Below are 19,239 nucleotides of genomic sequence, written 5' to 3' on the forward strand. Positions count from 1 at the left end.
GCTGATTCATCAAAGTCGTGTTTGAGGAGAATGCAAATAATGACATGCGTTCCTCTGCTGATAATTCACCCGCTTCAAGCTGGACCAGCCTACAAACGCCACAGATGTGTACGCCGTATTTCTGTGAGAGGGAAGAAAGAAGAACAGAGGGGGCGCAGCAAGAGCTCTGCCTCCCGGGGACTCTCCCAGAGCATATATTATATATATATATATGCACCAATGGGTCACCAGGCCGGCACTCTGGAGACTTACAGCAGGTGAAATAAAGACACTACACCCCAGTCGGTGTATATATTATATATAGCAAAGGGGAGCACTACATGGATACGCACAACCGGATAGGCGCTCACTGATCCCATGGCTGTCATCAGGGCGGGATTGCTTGCACTCCACTCCTGGGCCCAGATAAAAAGGGGGCCCAGGACTGTAGTCTATAAAATACAATTTGTCATAAACAAAAGTTCACAAAGCAATATAGAAGTTAAGTGGCACGGGCCAGTGCTGCGGATGCCTGAGGTCTCACCAGGCAGGCTGGGGGATCAAGAAGGGGCCCTGCATATTTCGTCTGTGCCGGGCCCCACAATTCCTGCTGGCAGCCTTGACTGATCCCTCTCTCGAATGCCTACACAACCGGTACCTATCGCACGCATGTAATACTGGGGTGTAGATAGGAGAATGTATCTGGATCCAGCGCTCTACAGTATAGCGGAGTCTAACCCCACTGCTGTCTGATTGGGGGTTGCAGATATCGCTCAGTCTGATTGGGGGTTGGAGATATCGCTCAGTCTGATTGGGGGTTGCAGATATTGTACCGTCTGATTGGGGGTTGTAGATATCTTACCGTCCTTTCACACAGTCAGCAAATAACATTTATCAATTCACTATAAAACCAGCAGCTCTATCATATGTCATGAAAACATAAAGGATAAAGCATAAAGGAATATGCAATGTCATTTACAGGAGATGTCACAGGATCCAAACCAGTGCGATAACAAGGAGAACCTTACAGGGTCATTAGAACGTACATTATACTACAGATTATACATAAAGGGGATTGCTAGTATAGAAGCTTTGATGATTGTAGGGTTTTACAGACCTAATATTTGACAAATTCACTTTTTTTTTCAAATGAAATACATTTATTTATTTTGCATCGTAATACATATGTGTATATATACACTTACCTCTGTGCCAGCAAGTACTGTCTGACCAGGGATGTAACATATCCCATCCCATCTCCTCTTATCACATTATCCCAGAGAGCAGAATAACAGCACCCCTTCCCCAAGATGCCCCAGGGGGGGGGTGTACAATCAGTGCATGCCTACCCATATCATCTTCCCCTGCCAGTGTCAGTTACTATATAACAGACAACAGAGGCTTAGCAACCTATAGCTCCAGAGCCATCTATGATGGTGGAACTTATAGACGGGTTGCCTATATGTTACGGTACTGGGTCTACCTAAGGCAACACATATTATGTTCTCACATATAAAATTTTCAACAAATCCCCATAGAAACTTAATTATTGTCATCACATATCACTGAGTGGGAAAAAGGCAACTTTGATTTGGTTGCTGAGCGCTGAGGGCTATATTTATGGAGCAGCAGCTTTTGTGAGTGGGTAAGAGGGGGGAATTTAAAGCGTAAATACACGTTATAAAAGTTCCACTATAAATTTCCACATCTAACCAGCCAGGAAAAGCTGCCATTTCTTAAATATATCCCAGACTCCTCAGTTTAATAAGACAAAAACATTTATTTTTTTTGCACGATGCCTGCAGTTTGCAGTGTGGCCACTAGGTGTCAGGATTGCTACATAGTAAAATATACAGTGTTTTATAACAGGCCAAATTACCACCACCCATCGCTAATCCCGTATCCAAAACTACAGAACATAAAGGAGATCAGAAATATGCAGAGAAGACCGATCTAATTATACAACAAGAGTGTGAGATAGAAAGAACAAAATGAGATTTGAGGGTGTAAACTTACTGGCGTTACAGTTTATCCTGATACAGTCTAGATGGGAAAAAATAAATGAAAGATGAATTCGTATCCTTCAAGGTTACAGCTGCAGTCATCCATAAAACAGTGAGGTCCACCCTTCCGGGGACAGACACACGCAACAACAGTGGCCATTTTATATCACTAGGTGTTAGCGCAGTGGGCGGAGCATATGGAACATATCAAGTTATGAAATTAAGGTGATGGGGGTACCTTCTACAGTTACAGGGCATCACAAAAAATCTGAATAGTATACGTATGTAATGAATGTCAGACGGAGTCGGTGTCTTGGTACGTGAGGCGCTAGTTTAAAGTTTTACAAGTTTAAAGCAATCTATAAAATGGCCACGTACAAACAGCAAACCGCACGAACACAATGCTGCAGAGGGAGATTTAGGGGTAACAGTGGATTTGGGGTCTCCCTACTGCCATGTGTCACTACGTAAGATGCTGGGAGATTCGGAAGGCCCCAATCCTGCTTGTCTGGTTTCGGTTATATAGAAGTCCTTACACAATCCCTACTCACAGCTGGCCCATGAAAGGTACATTCTGTCATACCGGCGTATGGAGCTACGATAAAATCGATGGACACTTGTACATCCTTCTAATGGGAGATGTATACATCTGTATAACTAAACTGTGGTCAGCTGAAAAACGCTTATCAATGCCAGGGTCCGGATGACCCGGGGGCGTTCCTCTGTAACGCTGGTTTTCCCTGCAAAACGCGTTGGAGGTTTAGGAACAAACAGTGCACTAATGTCCTACAGTACAGTAACGAATCAGCTTCACTTTATCTGCTGTGAATAGGAAAGAATGCACCTTTAATGGGACAGGGCATTGGGGGATTGGAAGTGTTATGCAAATACGATCCCTAGCGGGGTATTCGGGCGGTCAGCTGTTTCGTGCGATTTGGTTTGCTATGTGTCGTCAACCGCAACAGAAAAGTGGGAGCAAACAGCCTCAGAGAACCAGTGAGATCAGCAAATAGCAGGGGGGGGCAGCATGGTCTGGAAACTCGAGGGGAGCGGTGGGCATTAAATATAGAGAGGCGGGGACCTTAACCAGTCACAGCAGCACAGAGGAACGAAGATCAGAACCCCGGCTTTATGGAGGATGCAAAGGGAGGGAAGGAAGACCATGGCTGGGGAGAGCTTTGAGGAGAGGATAGGGAGAGAAAAGGATCAGGAAGGAAGATGAAGGAAGATGATATTACAGATGATATACAGAGGGTCCCCACCCAATGCATTGTGGATGATCTCCACAGGACACCAGAGACCTGGTGACGCAGAAGAAGACATTACAATGGAACAGAGCTGGATGGTGAATGTTGGTGTCGTACGTTGGGTTCTGATCTCCTGTTACCAGATCGCACATCATAGGACTGCGTTCTGTATATCAGGTCTCCCACTAGGTGAAACAGCAAGTATGGGGGTGACAGTTGGACATTATACCACACCCCTACAAGCTGCTCAACACATTCTGTTCTCAAGGCTGTTTGCTGTACGGGCCGCAGGCTTCAGGCCTTTGAAGGGTAGTGAGTGCCATCTTTGAAAGTAACATGGCCAATGGAACAGGACTAAGAAACTTAAAAACACGGACGGACAGAAACACGGACGGACAGAAACACGGACACACCACAACACGCAAAGCACTGAAGGCAGAGACAACGAAGACCCAACGCAGTGTCCATGTGGTTATCACTTCATTGTCCGATCACCCCAAGGATTAGTAAAAGGACAGTCCACTGCCAAATTAAATAACCCCTTAATGACCATGGGCCAGCAGATGGCCTGTCCCTGAGGGAGACTGCTTTGGGTAGAGGAATAAGACAGATGAGGCAGAGGGATGAGTAAAGAAGAATAAACACAATGAGTAGCAAGGAAATGTATGACGGGAGTGGTAATGCTAAGAATCCCCATCTTGTGCCATCATTACCCATCACCCATCAACAAAGGGAAGGCGGCAACTTTCAGCCATTCCTGGCTCTTCAGATTAGCTCAAAATGGCCGCCAGGTTGAGGCCCTTATGTTTTCTTTCAAGCACTAAGTAAGGTGGGAGTGGGTGTAATGATGTACAAAATGGGGGCTTACCTCTCCAAACCCCGTCTAACCCTGTTATTGCTGGAGAGGTGGGCAGAGTACGGCCAACAAATCATTGCAGCACAGTCCCAGCTCCTGCAGCAGGTTAATGACGAGTGGTGAAGAAATGTCCAAAAACCGTATCGGTCAGTGGGCTATTTCAGGAGTTGGGGGTGGACAGGAACATGCAGCGGTGACACGGTGGACACTATTAAACAGAAAGACACAGACATGGCCCCCAAGCCCCCCACAGAGAGGAAGGACTCATACGATACCTAAGTTGACTGTGAGCTTCACTTTGCCTCCGTCCAGCTCCAGCCGCAGAGTGTCGGCAGACTCCCTGGAGGTGGTGGCCACCAGCAGCCCGTAGGCCCGCTGAGACTTAAAACGAAAAGATACATCTTCGGCTTCTGTGTGCATGACCACTGGCATGACGATCTTCATGTACATGCTACCGTCATAACTGAGGACCGAGGCCTCTGTGAGGAGAGAGCAGAGAAAATCAAGAAGTGACAGGTAGCAACATCTATGGTGTGGCCTCCACCTAGGTCTCCACCATCTCAGTCCCAGGAACAGTAAATACACACAATAATCTGCCGCATACCTGCACATCACACCTACCCATCACTGGCAACCCCAACCCATTACACCTACCTATTACTGACAACCCCCAGACCCATTACATCTACTCATCACTAACGGTACTTGTTTCCTATCTGGGCGCCCGTCGCGGGCATCGCGGGTACATTTATGTATGGCCGCGATGCGACCGACGCGATGCCCGCGATTTTCCATTGAAACCAATGTTAAACTTGGAAATCGTGTCGGTCGCGTCGCGGCCGGCCATAAATGTACCCGCGATGCCCGCGACGCGATGCTCCCGATTTCCCATAGGAATCAATGTTAAAAGCCGCGATGGACCCGATTTTACTGTTAAATGCCTCAACCCACCCGATTTGGCCATAGGAATCAATGTTAAATGGGCCACAGAGCCCATTAACCATTAAATGTCCCCCCCAATTTTTGACGCCACCCCACGATCGACGCCAACCCGAAGCGTGGCGAGCGCAGCGAGCCCGCGAGGGGCGGCGGTACGCGTCCTCCGACCTTTTCATGCCCTACTATCCACTAGGGCGTGGTGTGAGAATATAATAGTGTGGCGAGCGCAGCGAGCCACCGAGCCCGAAGCGTGGCGAGCGCAGCGAGCCCCGCGAGGGGACGCGGATACCTTCACAGTTATGCGCGTCCCCTCGCGGGCTTCACAGTGAAGGTATCCGCGTCCCCTCGCCACGCTTCGGGCTCGGTGGCTCGCTGCGCTCGCCACACTATTATATTCTCACACCACGCCCTAGTGGATAGTAGGGCATGAAAAGGTCGGAGGACGCGTACCGCCGCCCCTCGCGGGCTCGCTGCGCTCGCCACGCTTCGGGTTGGCGTCGATCGTGGGGTGGCGTCAAAAATTGGGGGGGACATTTAAGGGTTAATTTGCCCTATTTGGCCCCAAATCGGGTCCATTGAGGCATTTAACAGTAAAATCGCGGTCAATCAGGATTTTTAACATTGTTCCCTATGGGAAAATCGCGGTCATCGCGGGCATCGCGGCCATCCCAATTTACCCGCGATGACCGCGATTTTTACCCCCGATGACCGCGATTTTGATCGTGGGCGCCCAGATAGGAAACAAGTACCTCACTTACAACCCCAACCCCATCGCACCTACCCATCACTGACAATCCCAACCCATAACACCTACCTATCACTGACAATCCCAACCCATCTCACCTACCTATCCATCACTAACAACCCCAACCCATCACACCTACCTTTCACTGACAACCCCAAGTCATCTCACCTACCCATCACTGACAACACCAACCCATCTCACTGACCCATCACTGACAATTCCAACCCATCATTGACAACCCCAACCCATCACTGACAACCCCAACCCATCGCACCTACCCATCACTGACAATCCCAACCCATAACACCTACCTATCACTGACAATCCCAACCCATCTCGCCTATCCACCTCTGACAACCCCAACCCATCTCACCTACCTACCCATCACTAACAACCCCAACCCATCACACCTACCTTTCACTGACAACCTCAAGTCATCTCACCTACCCATCACTGACAACACCAACCCATCTCACTGACCCATCACTGACAATTCCAACCCATCACTGACAACCCCAACCCATCACACCTATCCATCACTGACAACCCCAACCCATCACACCTACCCATCCCTGACAACCCCAACCTTTCTCACCTACCCATCACTGACAACCCCAACCCATCTCACTGACCCATCACTGACAACCCCAACCCATATCACCTACCCATCACTGACAACCCCAACCCATAACACCTACCCATAACTGACAACCCCCAACCTTTCTCACCTACCCATCACTGACAACCCCAACCCATCACACCTACCCATCACTAACAACCCCAACCCATCTCACTGACCCATCACTAACAACCCCAACCCATCTCACTGACCCATCACTAACAACCCCAAACCATCACACGTTTGACAAAACCAGCCCATTCCCCTAACAAAACAGCAGTCATATGCCGCAGTAATATATCAGTGTTACATGCAGTAATCCCATACACATCAGTGTTATATACAACACTATGGGGGAAATTTACTAAAGGATATTTGTAAAAAATAGGTGTATTTGTATCCAGAAATACACTTATTTTTGACATTTACTATCCCGAAAATAAGGCAATTCGTATTCGTATTGATAGCACATCAATACGAATACGAATTGCCGTATTTTCGGGATAGTAAATGTCAAAAATGAGTGTATTTCTGGATACAAATACACCTATTTTTTTTTACAAATTTCCTTTAGTAAATTTCCCCCTATATCTCATATACAGCAGCACTATACAGATACAAGTCATATGCATAACATATAACGCCAGTGTTGTATACCACAATACCATAAACAGCAATGTCATGTATTCATAGAAAATACAACAATACCATAAACCGCAAATTCATATAAACATACAGTAGCAAATACAACAGTACCATATACAGTATATCCAGCTGTACCATACAGTTAGTCTTATTCGCAGTCTCATATATACAGTACTTATCATATACAGTAATACAATGTGCAGTCAAAGTAATCGTGTATACTGTATATATTAGTAAGGGGTGGCTTTTAGGTGCCACAGATGGATTTAGAACTCTGTTTAAAATTTTAATAAATACACTTCCTTCTTAAATTTAAGGGCAATAGCTATACCCTTAGTAGAAAGTAACTGACAATTCGGTACTGGTGTAGTTTCACGGCGCCAGCATGCTACTTCCGGGTTCTACGCTCGCCACAAACTATGTTAAAAAAAGTAACTTAACTCCATGCCAACATGGATAGTTCATACCTCCACTATCCATGTTGGCATGGAGTTGATTTTAAATAGCGTGGCGAGCGTAGCGAGCCACCGAGCCCGCAGCGTGGGCGAGCGAAGCGAGCCTCGCAAGGGGACTCAGACGCACGGCGCCATGCTGGCGCCGTGAAACTACACAGGTACCGACAATTCTTCAAAATAAACAAATGTAAAAATATGGGATAGTGGTTCAGCGACCAAGGTGTAAAAACAGACCATAAAAGTAGAATGTAAATTGTATAGCTATATAAAAGCAAATAAAACTAACATACTATAGGACCAGGTTCATATTGAAAATTAAGGGTGATTCCTTACCTCCGGCATACTACATTAAGGCAATTTTTTATGTCTATATATATTTTTCTGTAATTTTTTTTAGATTTGTTTATTAAATACCTATTATTATTATACATTTGAACCTGGCCTTATAGTAGGTTAGTTTTATTTTCTTTTATATAGCTATACAATTTACATCCTCCTTTTATGGTCTGTTTTTATACCTTGGTTGCTGAACCCCTATCCCATGTTTACATGTATATATACTACTAGTATTTCAGAATGGGTTGACAGGTTGAGTTTTTCTAAACACCAACATGCAGCCTATAAACTAAGGATCAACAACTTTACTGAGTGTGGTCTATCCAGTCAATAGAATCCAGTGACATCACTAAGAGTACAGCCTGTAAAGTCACTAGGAGCTAGTGACATCACTGAGTGCTGAGTGCGGCCTATCCAGTCACTAGGAGCCCATATCTCCCAACTGTTCCACATACCACGGGAACGTCGCAGATTTTGGTGACGTTCCCGCAGCCCTCCTGGCGCTGTCAGTGTCCCGCGGCAGAGATTAGGCGGCAGTTGGGAGTCCCCCCTGTCACCCAGTGAATCGACGCTGTGCGCATCTATTCTCGTAAGCAGAGGGGATTTGGGGTGGCAGATGGGATTACAGAGCTGCTAGCCGTGCCCCCACAGCGTCAGAAAACGGGGGCATGGCCTCGCAAAATGATGCCCCTTTACCGTGAGGCCACGCCCTCTAATTTTGCCGGCGCGCAAAGATGTCCCTCCCTGCATGCATTAAAAGTTGGGAGGTATGGGAGGCAGTGCCATCACTGAGAGTGCAGCCTGTCCAGTCACTAAGAAGCAGAGACATCACTGAGTGCAGCCTACACAGTCATTAGAAGCCAGTGACATCACTAAGAATGCAGCCTACCCAGTCACTAGGAGCCAGTGACAGTACTGAGAGAGCAGCCTATCCAGTCACTAGGAGCCAGTGACATCACTGAAAATGCAGCCTATCCAGTAACTGGGTGTGCAGCCGATGCACCTTTGTGTATTGCCAGTAAAAAAAGAAAGGAAATCCCAGCCCGGTGGTGGGAGGGCCTAGATGAGCAAGGAGATTATCACAAGCTATATATTAGGAGGCACACTTGTGGAGGTAACAGGGTGTGAAATGGCTGAAATGTGACTGGGAGACAGCGTATGTGGAGATAACGGGGAATGAGAGGCTTTGTGGAGAGCAGATCACACAATGCATCATGAATGTCTCATAACTATCACCATAAGCCAGCTGTGAGACCCTATCTCTAGCTCTGTGTAATCACATTCATGTCAGGACCGAGCAGTTTCCATTTTCATGCTGGATGAAATACATATCACAGGTCTGTGGTTCTGCCTATTCTAACACCCGGAGAATGATTTGTTTTCTGTAGAGACGGTTCACAATAATGCAGGTTCAGAGGGGTCACAGTCTGCTGCCTGAGATGGAGACAATTCCTTCATCATTCTCCCTGCCCTAGTATACTCTCTACCATGCCTCGCCACTTACACTCCCTACCGCACCTCCCTGCTCCTGTCCACCCCGCCTACACGGTCTACGGCACCTCTCCGCTCCTGTCCACCCCGCTTACATGGTCTAACGCACCTCCCCACTCCTGTCCACCTGGCTTACACTCTCTACCGCACTTCCCCACTCCTGTCCATCTGGCTTACACTCTCTACCGCACTTCCCCGCTCCTGTCCACTCCAGTTACACTCTCTACCGCACCTCCACGCTCCTGTCCATTCACTACCATACCTCCCCACTCCGGTCCACCCCTCTTACATGCTCTACCGCACCTACCTACCCCGCTTACACTTTCTACTGCACCTCCCTGCTCCTGCCCACCCCGCTTACACTCTCTACTGCACCTCCCTGCTGCTGCCCACCCCACTTACACTTTTTATCGGACCTCCCCGCTCCTTCCCACCCCACTTACACTCTGTACCGCACCTCCCCGCTCCTGTCTATCCCGCTTACACTCTTTACCAAACCTTCCCACTTCTGTCCACTCCACTTACATTCTCTTTCAAACCTCCTTGCTCCTCTCCCCACACACACACTTATACTCTAGGTAGAATTGGTGGCGGTTACTGCGCTTATCCCTCTGTATGTGGGGCAGCTTAACTGAGTGGTCCGTGCTCAAATTATGGGTTAAACAAATAGTAGTTGTTAAGCGCTCACCTAGGTTGTGTATTTATATGCAAGTATTTGACAAAATGCTGGTGTTTATGAGGAAAATTACTTTAAGTGTAACAGAAATTAAATGTTCTCCTGTGTATGTGAGAATGAGTGACAGAATTAGCTGATAATGTGAAATCAAAGGTGTTTTTATTTAAAGTTGCAAACAAGTGTACATAGAAAACAATTGCAATCAGGGTGGGTGATGTGAGCCTTGAATGAGCCCCTTTGGGGGAATTTGGGTGCCAGCAGGTCCCTTTTTACCATAAGCCTAGAGGGCTTATGTCTCATACAGGTGGGGGTGGTGTGTGGGCTGCCAGTAATAAGCCCTTGCGGGTGTAAGGGGTCAGCAGAACCCTTTAACCATAAACCGATGGGCTTATGTCTTATGTCGGCAGATGTGGTAGATGTGGGGCAGGGGGGTACAGGTACAGTCCAAGGTGACAACACTGTTGGTGGCTGGAGGCAAAGTCAATGGATACTTGGTGGGTTGCGCTGGGTAGCGGCGTCCCGCTCCCAGGAGTCTTACCCACGTGATCCTCTTGCAGAGTGGTACGCAGCGGTGCTGTGCTGTGGTCCCTGTCTGTCGACGCCAGTCCGAGGTGAGGGGTGCTCACCCGGCTGGCTGAGATGTGCGTGGCCGCTTGGATGGGGATGCGGCCTGCTCGGACGCGACTTCCGGGTTGGAAGGGGACGCGACGCGACTTCCTGGTTAGTCGCGATGACGTCACTGCGGGAACGAACGCTCGACTCCGGCTGGGAGGAGACTTCTTGTAGTATAACACTGGATGCTTTGAAGTGCTGTGTAATGGTGTCCAACGCGTTTCAGCCACTGTGGGCCTTTATCAAGGATGCTGTAGGTTGAGGATGGAGTGTTTATATGCTCAATGGGCGTGCCAAACGAACAGTTCATTGTTGTGATAGGTCCACGCTCTCCGCCTCTGATTGGTCATGAGTGGTTGTCACTCATGGAAGGGGAGGGGGGGGGTTGAGACGGTAGTGTGTAGCTGAAATGGGTTATTAACCCTGTGTGAGCTGGAAATTATAGCGTTTTGTCAGTATGCAGTGAATTGTTGGTGTATTGTCTGTAGATTGTGATGTGAGTGTAATAGCAGTGTTGTTATGGAGCCCTATTCTTTAGTTTAATGCGGATGTGGATGTTTCTGAGGGGTTATATTACCCTTCGGGTATTGCATGTCTGTCAGCTATGAGGGATGTGTGGGATTTTATGATACAGTAAGGTGTCATGTGTGCATAAGGTGGTAAGTAACACAGCCTTTCCTTGCATTGTGATATTATGATACAGTAAGGTGTCATGTGTGCATAAGGTGGTAAGTAACACAGCCTTTCCTTACATTGTAGGTAGACACTGGATTCACTAGCCCAGATGGCTATTGTGAAAATCTATGTTTAATCCTCTAGGGGTCAGGGTTTTGATTGTGTAAATCCAGAATAGTTCTCTTTTATTGAGGGTGTCCATGTGGTTACCTCCTCTCCAATTTTTTGGGGGGATCTCTATTCCTATGAAGAATAGGTCCTTGGGGTTGCTATTGTGTTTTGTTTTGTAGTGTAAGGAAACGCTGTGGTTCTCATATCCTATGCGAATGTTCCTGATGTGTTCGTAGATTCGTTGTTTAAGTGTGCGTGTGGTCCTACCTATGTATTCGAGACCACAGGGGCATCTGAGAAGATAGATAACCCCTGTGTGTTCACATGATGTCTGATGTGCGATTTTAAATGTTTTAGCTATGGTTGTGGATGTCCATGTTTGTATTTTCTTGGTTGTTTTTGTGGTTAAGTTTTTGCAGCCTGCACATTTTCCACAGTAATGGAAACCTGTGGTGTGGTCTAAGGTTGTTTGGGTAGATGTCTTGGGTTTTATGTGATTGTGTACCAGTCTTTTTCTGATATCAGGTGCTTTGCGATATGTCATTTTGGGTCTGTCGGGTATTGCGGGGGTGAGGTCGGGGTCTTGCTGTAGGATGTGCCAGTGTTTTTTGAGGATGTTGTGGAATTGTTTAGCTGATTTGTTGTATGTGGTGATAAATGCTACCTCATTGTTTTCTGTCTGGTTGTGTTTGGGTTTGGTTTGAAGTGTAGTGGATCTGTCGAGTGCTGTGATTTCGTTCAGGGCGGTTTTGACTATGTGCTGGTCGTACATTTTTTCATGGAATTGTTCCATGAGTTCTGTGCTTTGTGTTATGAAATCTTCTGTCTTGGAGCAATTCCTTCTGATGCGTCGGAATTGCCCCTTCGGGATGTTCTGTAACCATGGTCTGTGGTGTGCACTAGTGTAGAGTATGTAGCTGTTGACATCTACATTTTTCCTGTATGTTTTTGTGTGTATGTTGTTATTTTCAATGTATATGTCTAAGTCCAAAAATTGGACTGATGTCTTGCTGATATTGGTGGTGAAAGTGAGGTTTCTGTTGTTGGTGTTCAGGTAGTGAGTGAAGTCATTGAGTGAGTCAAATGTCCCTTTCCAAATGAAAATAATGTCGTCAATGAAACGCCGCCATAGGATCAAATTGTCCTTCCAGCTATGTCCTGTCTGTATATGGTCCTCCTCCCACTTACCCATAAACAGATTAGCATAGCTGGGTGCCACTTTTGATCCCATAGCGGTCCCGGTGGTCTGTAGGTAGTAAGTGTTATTGAACCATGTGTAGTTGTGGTGTAGGATATAGTCGATGGCGTCAATGATGAAGGTGGTCTGTTCCGGTGGGATTTCTGTGTCTCTATCTAAGAAATGTTTGGTGCTCTCTAGGCCTTGGTTGTGGTTGATGACTGTGTATAGTGACGTAACATCACTGGTGGCTATCCAGTAGTCTGATTCCCATTGAATGGTTTGTAAGTGGTTGATGATATCAGTGGTGTCTTTTATGTATGAGGGTAGTGCTTTAACATGATCCTGTAAGAAGTTGTCTGTGTATTGGGCTAAGTTAGAGGTGAGGGAGTTTATGCCTGAGATGATGGGCCTTCCTGGTGGATGTGTTTGATTTTTGTGTATCTTAGGGAGGTAGTAGAATACGGGTATGAGGGGGTGTTCCTGTTGTAGGAACATGTGTTCATGTTTGTTGATGATGCCCTTGTCTCTGCCTGTTTTAAGTAGTGTGTCAAGTTCTTTTTTAAATTGCTGTGTGGGGTCACCCTTCAGTGGTTTATAGGTGTTGATGTCATTGAGTAAGCGTTGTGCCTCTGTTGTATAGTCATGTTGGTCCAGTACCACTATGCCACCCCCTTTGTCTGCTGGTTTGATTATAAGTTGGTCATTCTTTTCCAGGGTTTTGAGTGCTTGTAGTTCTGATTTGGTCATGTTGTTGGTGTCATACTTGTTTGGTTTGTCCTTCATGTTGTCAAGGTCTCTAGCCACTAGGGTCTCAAAGGTCTTGATGTGGTGTGATTTCATGTGAGTGGGGTAGAAGGTGGATTTAGGTCTGAGTGGTGTGTGTTTATATTTGTCGACTGAGTCTGCATGGTTTCTGACTATGGGGTTGGAGTTGAAGTATTTTTTCAATGTGAGTTTCCTAGTGAAGGATTGTAGGTCACAGTATATGTCGAATTTGTTTGGTTTGTTTGTTGGTGCGAATTTGAGTCCTTTTGAAAGTACTTTTTCCTGTAGTTGTGTGAGAGGTGTGCTGCTTAAGTTGAAGATGGCTGTATTATCAGTGTGGCCGTTGTTGGGTTTCTCTATGTCTGTTCTGGTGTGTGTTGTTTCTGTTTCTTTGGTGTTTTTAGAGGAGCCTCCTCTGCATCCTCTTCTGGTTTTTGTCTTTTTTTGGTGTTTTGTTCTGGATGTGTGTTCTGTTGACTGGGATTTATTAGACAGGCCAGTCTGCCTGTCTCTGTGTCCAAAAAATGTTCCCCCCATTCTGGTGGTGTGGTGGTATTGTTTGGTAATATCGCTGCTGCAGTGTTTTGGTAGTCTCTAAGTGTTGTGACCCACCCTTGGTCGAAGGACAGCCTTGCCAGGTGTTCGTATTCCGTATCGTCGTCTATCTCGTGTACTGAGAATGATGAATCACTCTCGGATTCTGAGTCAGTTGTGTTTAAACTGATGTTATTTGTCTCTGTTGGCTGGGCATTGCTGTTGGGTAAACCGTTAGTACTGTTGTCCGTGTTCACTTTTGGTTGTGTGTGCCTGGATGCTTGATGTGCGTGCAGTCGGTGCATGTATTGTTGGTAGGTGAGTCCTGTATTTCTATATAGTTTAGGTGCTGTTATGTTCTTATGCTTGTTAGGGATGTGATGTCTTTTGTTTGGGGTGTGTGGAATGAGGGTCTTACGTTTGTTGCTAGTGGGTCCTGTTGTTGATTTGATGTTTGTCTTTGAATGTGTATTGGTATGTCTGGGTTTGAGATCCCTGTGTATTTTGTGGATTTTGATTTTAATAATCTGATCCTCTTTGTTTGTTAGTCTCTGTTTTGTGATGTCTTCAATGTCTTTGTACCCTGGTTCTTTTGTGTATGGTTCTATGAGTTTGTTGGTGTTTTCTATTTGTGTATTTAGTGTGTCAAGTTCTGTGTCATGTTTCTCTATGATGAGTGTAATGAGTTTCCGTGAGCATTCGTTTAGAGTGTCATTCCATTTGGACATGAATGTTGTGTCATCAGTGCTGTGTGTCGGTGTTTTCCTGATGTGTAGACCTTTTGGTATCAGGTGGTTATTATGGTACCAGTGTAGGATGTGTCTGTCCCACCACACTCTTGTCTCTTTCTGTATCAGTGATTCTAGGAGTCTAAAGTTTTGAAAAAACTCCGATGGGGGTATGCTAGGTGTGGTGGTGTGGATTTCCTCTATGGCTTTAAGAGCCTTCTGACTTCTGGTCAGTCTAATATCAGTTATCCCCATGTATATTGGGATGGTGTGTGCGGAGTTTGGATATGAGAACCACAGCGTTTCCTTACACTACAAAACAAAACACAATAGCAACCCCAAGGACCTATTCTTCATAGGAATAGAGATCCCCCCAAAAAATTGGAGAGGAGGTAACCACATGGACACCCTCAATAAAAGAGAACTATTCTGGATTTACACAATCAAAACCCTGACCCCTAGAGGATTAAACATAGATTTTCACAATAGCCATCTGGGCTAGTGAATCCAGTGTCTACCTACAATGTAAGGAAAGGCTGTGTTACTTACCACCTTATGCACACATGACACCTTACTGTATCATAAAATCCCACACATCCCTCATAGCTGACAGACATGCAATACCCGAAGGGTAATATAACCCCTCAGAAACATCCACATCCGCATTAAACTAAAGAATAGGGCTCCATAACAACACTGCTATTACACTCACATCACAATCTACAGACAATACACCAACAATTCACTGCATACTGACAAAACGCTATAATTTCCAGCTCACACAGGGTTAATAACCCATTTCAGCTACACACTACCGTCTCAACCCCCCCCCTCCCCTTCCATGAGTGACAACCACTCATGACCAATCAGAGGCGGAGAGCGTGGACCTATCACAACAATGAACTGTTCGTTTGGCACGCCCATTGAGCATATAAACACTCCATCCTCAACCTACAGCATCCTTGATAAAGGCCCACAGTGGCTGAAACGCGTTGGACACCATTACACAGCACTTCAAAGCATCCAGTGTTATACTACAAGAAGTCTCCTCCCAGCCGGAGTCGAGCGTTCGTTCCCGCAGTGACGTCATCGCGACTAACCAGGAAGTCGCGTCGCGTCCCCTTCCAACCCGGAAGTCGCGTCCGAGCAGGCCGCATCCCCATCCAAGCGGCCACGCACATCTCAGCCAGCCGGGTGAGCACCCCTCACCTCGGACTGGCGTCGACAGACAGGGACCACAGCACAGCACCGCTGCGTACCACTCTGCAAGAGGATCACGTGGGTAAGACTCCTGGGAGCGGGACGCCGCTACCCAGCGCAACCCACCAAGTATCCATTGACTTTGCCTCCAGCCACCAACAGTGTTGTCACCTTGGACTGTACCTGTACCCCCCTGCCCCACATCTACCACATCTGCCGACATAAGACATAAGCCCATCGGTTTATGGTTAAAGGGTTCTGCTGACCCCTTACACCCGCAAGGGCTTATTACTGGCAGCCCACACACCACCCCCACCTGTATGAGACATAAGCCCTCTAGGCTTATGGTAAAAAGGGACCTGCTGGCACCCAAATTCCCCCAAAGGGGCTCATTCAAGGCTCACATCACCCACCCTGATTGCAATTGTTTTCTATGTACACTTGTTTGCAACTTTAAATAAAAACACCTTTGATTTCACATTATCAGCTAATTCTGTCACTCATTCTCACATACACAGGAGAACATTTAATTTCTGTTACACTTAAAGTAATTTTCCTCATAAACACCAGAATTTTGTCAAATACTTGCATATAAATACACAACCTAGGTGAGCGCTTAACAACTACTATTTGTTTAACACTTATACTCTACCAAACCTCCCTACTCCTGTCCAACCCGCTTACACTCTCTATCGCACCTCCCCGCTCCTGCCCACCCCAATTACACTCTCTACTGCACCTCCCCGCTTCTGTCCATCCTACTTACACTCTCTACCAAACCTTCTCACTTTTGTCCACTCCACTTACACTCTCTGCCAAACCCTGCCCCGCCCACTACTCCCAGATTATACCTTGTCCTGTATCTCACCTGCCACCAGCCCATACTTGCCTACTTTTGAAAACTAGTTTCAGGGAGATTATAGTAATGGTAATAGAATTTTGCAAGGCGCACCATTGAGGGGGCGTGTCATGCTCCACCCAAAGGGCATGTCTAGTTCCATATATAGAGACATTGTGAAAAGAGATCGTAAACGTGGCACCTAGAAGCATTGGTGTGCACTGCTACATCTGAGAGGAATCTTGTAAAATGACTTATATCCAAATGTAGATGAGCCCCAAAGCAGTTAGTAAGAGTTACTATACTTGCTAAAGTGCTGGGAAATGGTGCCATGATTCAGTGCAAATGTATCTATCACTCATTAATTTTCCCCCCAAAAAATGTAACAGTGTAATGTGGCCTAGGTGAAATGATGGAGATTGCTAAACTAATGAGGGAGAGAGGGAGATTGCTGCTGTTTCAGGGAGTCTCCTGCAGAATGCAGGAGGGTAGGCAACTATGCCCTAGCCTAACCAGTCATCATTAACAAGTGGTGACATGAGAGCAGTGCTAAACTAATGAGGGAGAGAGGGAGATAGCTGCTATTTCAGGGAGTCTCCTGCAGAATGCAGGAGGGTAGGCAACTATGCCCTAGCCTAACCAGTCGTCATTAACAAGTGGTGACATAAGAGAGCAGTACTTGTATTTATTAGGAGCTGATGACATCACAATGAATTCCCATGCAATACAGGTACTGCTATTTGGAACTGTTAAATTCAGATTATTAGCGGAACAGTGCTGTCATTACAACTGTTACACATGCATAATAGGCACAGCATGGGGGACCTTATTTACCAAGTGACGGTACCGTGGCAGTGTGCCTATAACAGGCCAGGATGCCGCCTATAATGTGTAATCAGGCTGGAGCACACAGAGCCATATGCCTACACACTGCTCTTGGCAAAGTATTAAACACACACACACAAACATAGTATCACAGAGGCCCACACAGTATCACGGACACACACAACAGTCACACACACACATGATTAGGCCCATAGTATCACAGAGGCCCACACAGTATCACACACACACACAAGATTAGGCCCATAGTATCACAGAAGCCCACACAGCATCACACAAACATAGTCACACTCACACACACACACACAAGATTAGGCCCAGAGTATCAGAGGCCGCACACAGTATCACACACACACACACACACACAGGATTAGGCCCAGAGTATCAGAGGCCGCACACAGTATCACACACACAGGATTAGGCCTATAGTATCACAGATGCGAGCACAGTATCACACACACACACACACACACACACAAGATTAGGCCCATAGTATCACAGAGGTCCACACAGCATCACGCAAACATAGTCACACTCACACACACTCACAAGATTAGGCCCAGAGTATCAGAGGCCGCACACAGTATCAATCACACACACACACACAGGATTAGGCCCATAGTATCACAGAGGCCCACAGCAGTATCACTCACACACACACACACAGGATTAGGCCCATAGTATCACAGAGGCCCGCACACAGTATCTCTAACACACACACACACACACACACAGGATTAGGCTCATAGTATCACAGAGGCCCGCACACAGCATCACACACAAAGGATTAGGCCCACACTAGTATTACAGAGGCCCGCACAGTATCACACTCACACACACGCACACACAGGATTAGGCCCATAGTATCACAGAGGCCCTCACACAGTATCACACACACACACACACACACACACACATGATTAGGCCCATACTATCACAGAGGCCCGCACAGTATCACACACACACAGGATTAGGCCCATAGTATCACAGAGGCCTGCACACAGTATCACACATAAACACACACACAAAGGATTAGGCCCATAGTATTAAAGGCACACGCACACACACACACACACACACACACACACACACACACACACACAGGATTACAGACACACACACAGAATTACAAATACAGACAGACACTAGTGAGGACAGCGGCTGTTTACAGAAGGAAGATAATCTAACCAGTATAGTAAATGTTAGCTATAGCCCTGGGACACAGCCGGGAAAGGGAGGGCTGATCACACACAGAAAGGAGGGGGGCACCATACCAGCCCACTCCAAATGTCACCAAAACATTTGCACAACACAATAAACTTAGAGGCTTTCCTGCAACAGCTGGATTTACCCATTTTCCGGCACTTTCTGCACCCGGCGAGTGTCATTCATGGACCTGGTTATGTCATAGGCACACCTGGTTATGTCATAGGCACACCTGGTTGTGTCACCTGCACACTGATGTCACACACATGAGGTTATGTCATACCTGCAACCATCAATTCCATACACTAAACTACAGTAGTTCTAACCCAGGAAACTAGTATAAGGAACAAGGTTAATCCAATCTTCATCACAAAACTGGTAAACCGTTAACCCCTTTGGTTCTAGGTTACCCAACCAGTGGTCTCTTCCTACTAAGAGATATCAGGATTACTTGTGCAACCACATTATCAGGCCCAGCTAGCAGACTCTCTGGGGCGGAGATAAATCTGATCACTGCTGTTCTGGACCTGGTGGATTTTACTCCCAGTACTGAATC

At 46.6% G+C, this 19,239-nt stretch overlaps 1 protein-coding gene across 16 annotated transcripts in view; it reads right to left on the bottom strand.

The window, feature by feature from the left end:
• The window catches only part of NRXN3 (neurexin 3), a 289,777-nt gene that overhangs the window by 255,769 nt on the left and 14,769 nt on the right, over positions 1–19,239 (bottom strand). For 14 of the 16 annotated variants that reach the window (XM_083166933.1, XM_083166932.1, XM_083166942.1 and 11 more), the window contains exons 5-6: positions 4,361–4,564; positions 1,996–2,022 (exon numbers count right to left, since the gene is read on the bottom strand). In XM_083166933.1, coding sequence (XP_083023059.1) covers positions 1,996–2,022; positions 4,361–4,564 — 231 coding nt within the window. The remainder of the gene's footprint in view (positions 1–1,995; positions 2,023–4,360; positions 4,565–19,239) is intronic. The other 2 variants (XM_083166934.1, XM_083166926.1) reach the window with 1 other exon arrangement.

The sequence above is a fragment of the Crinia signifera genome, chromosome 12 (genome assembly GCF_055691185.1).
Source record: "Crinia signifera chromosome 12, ASM5569118v1, whole genome shotgun sequence".
In the NCBI taxonomy this organism is placed as follows: Eukaryota; Metazoa; Chordata; class Amphibia; order Anura; family Myobatrachidae; genus Crinia; species Crinia signifera.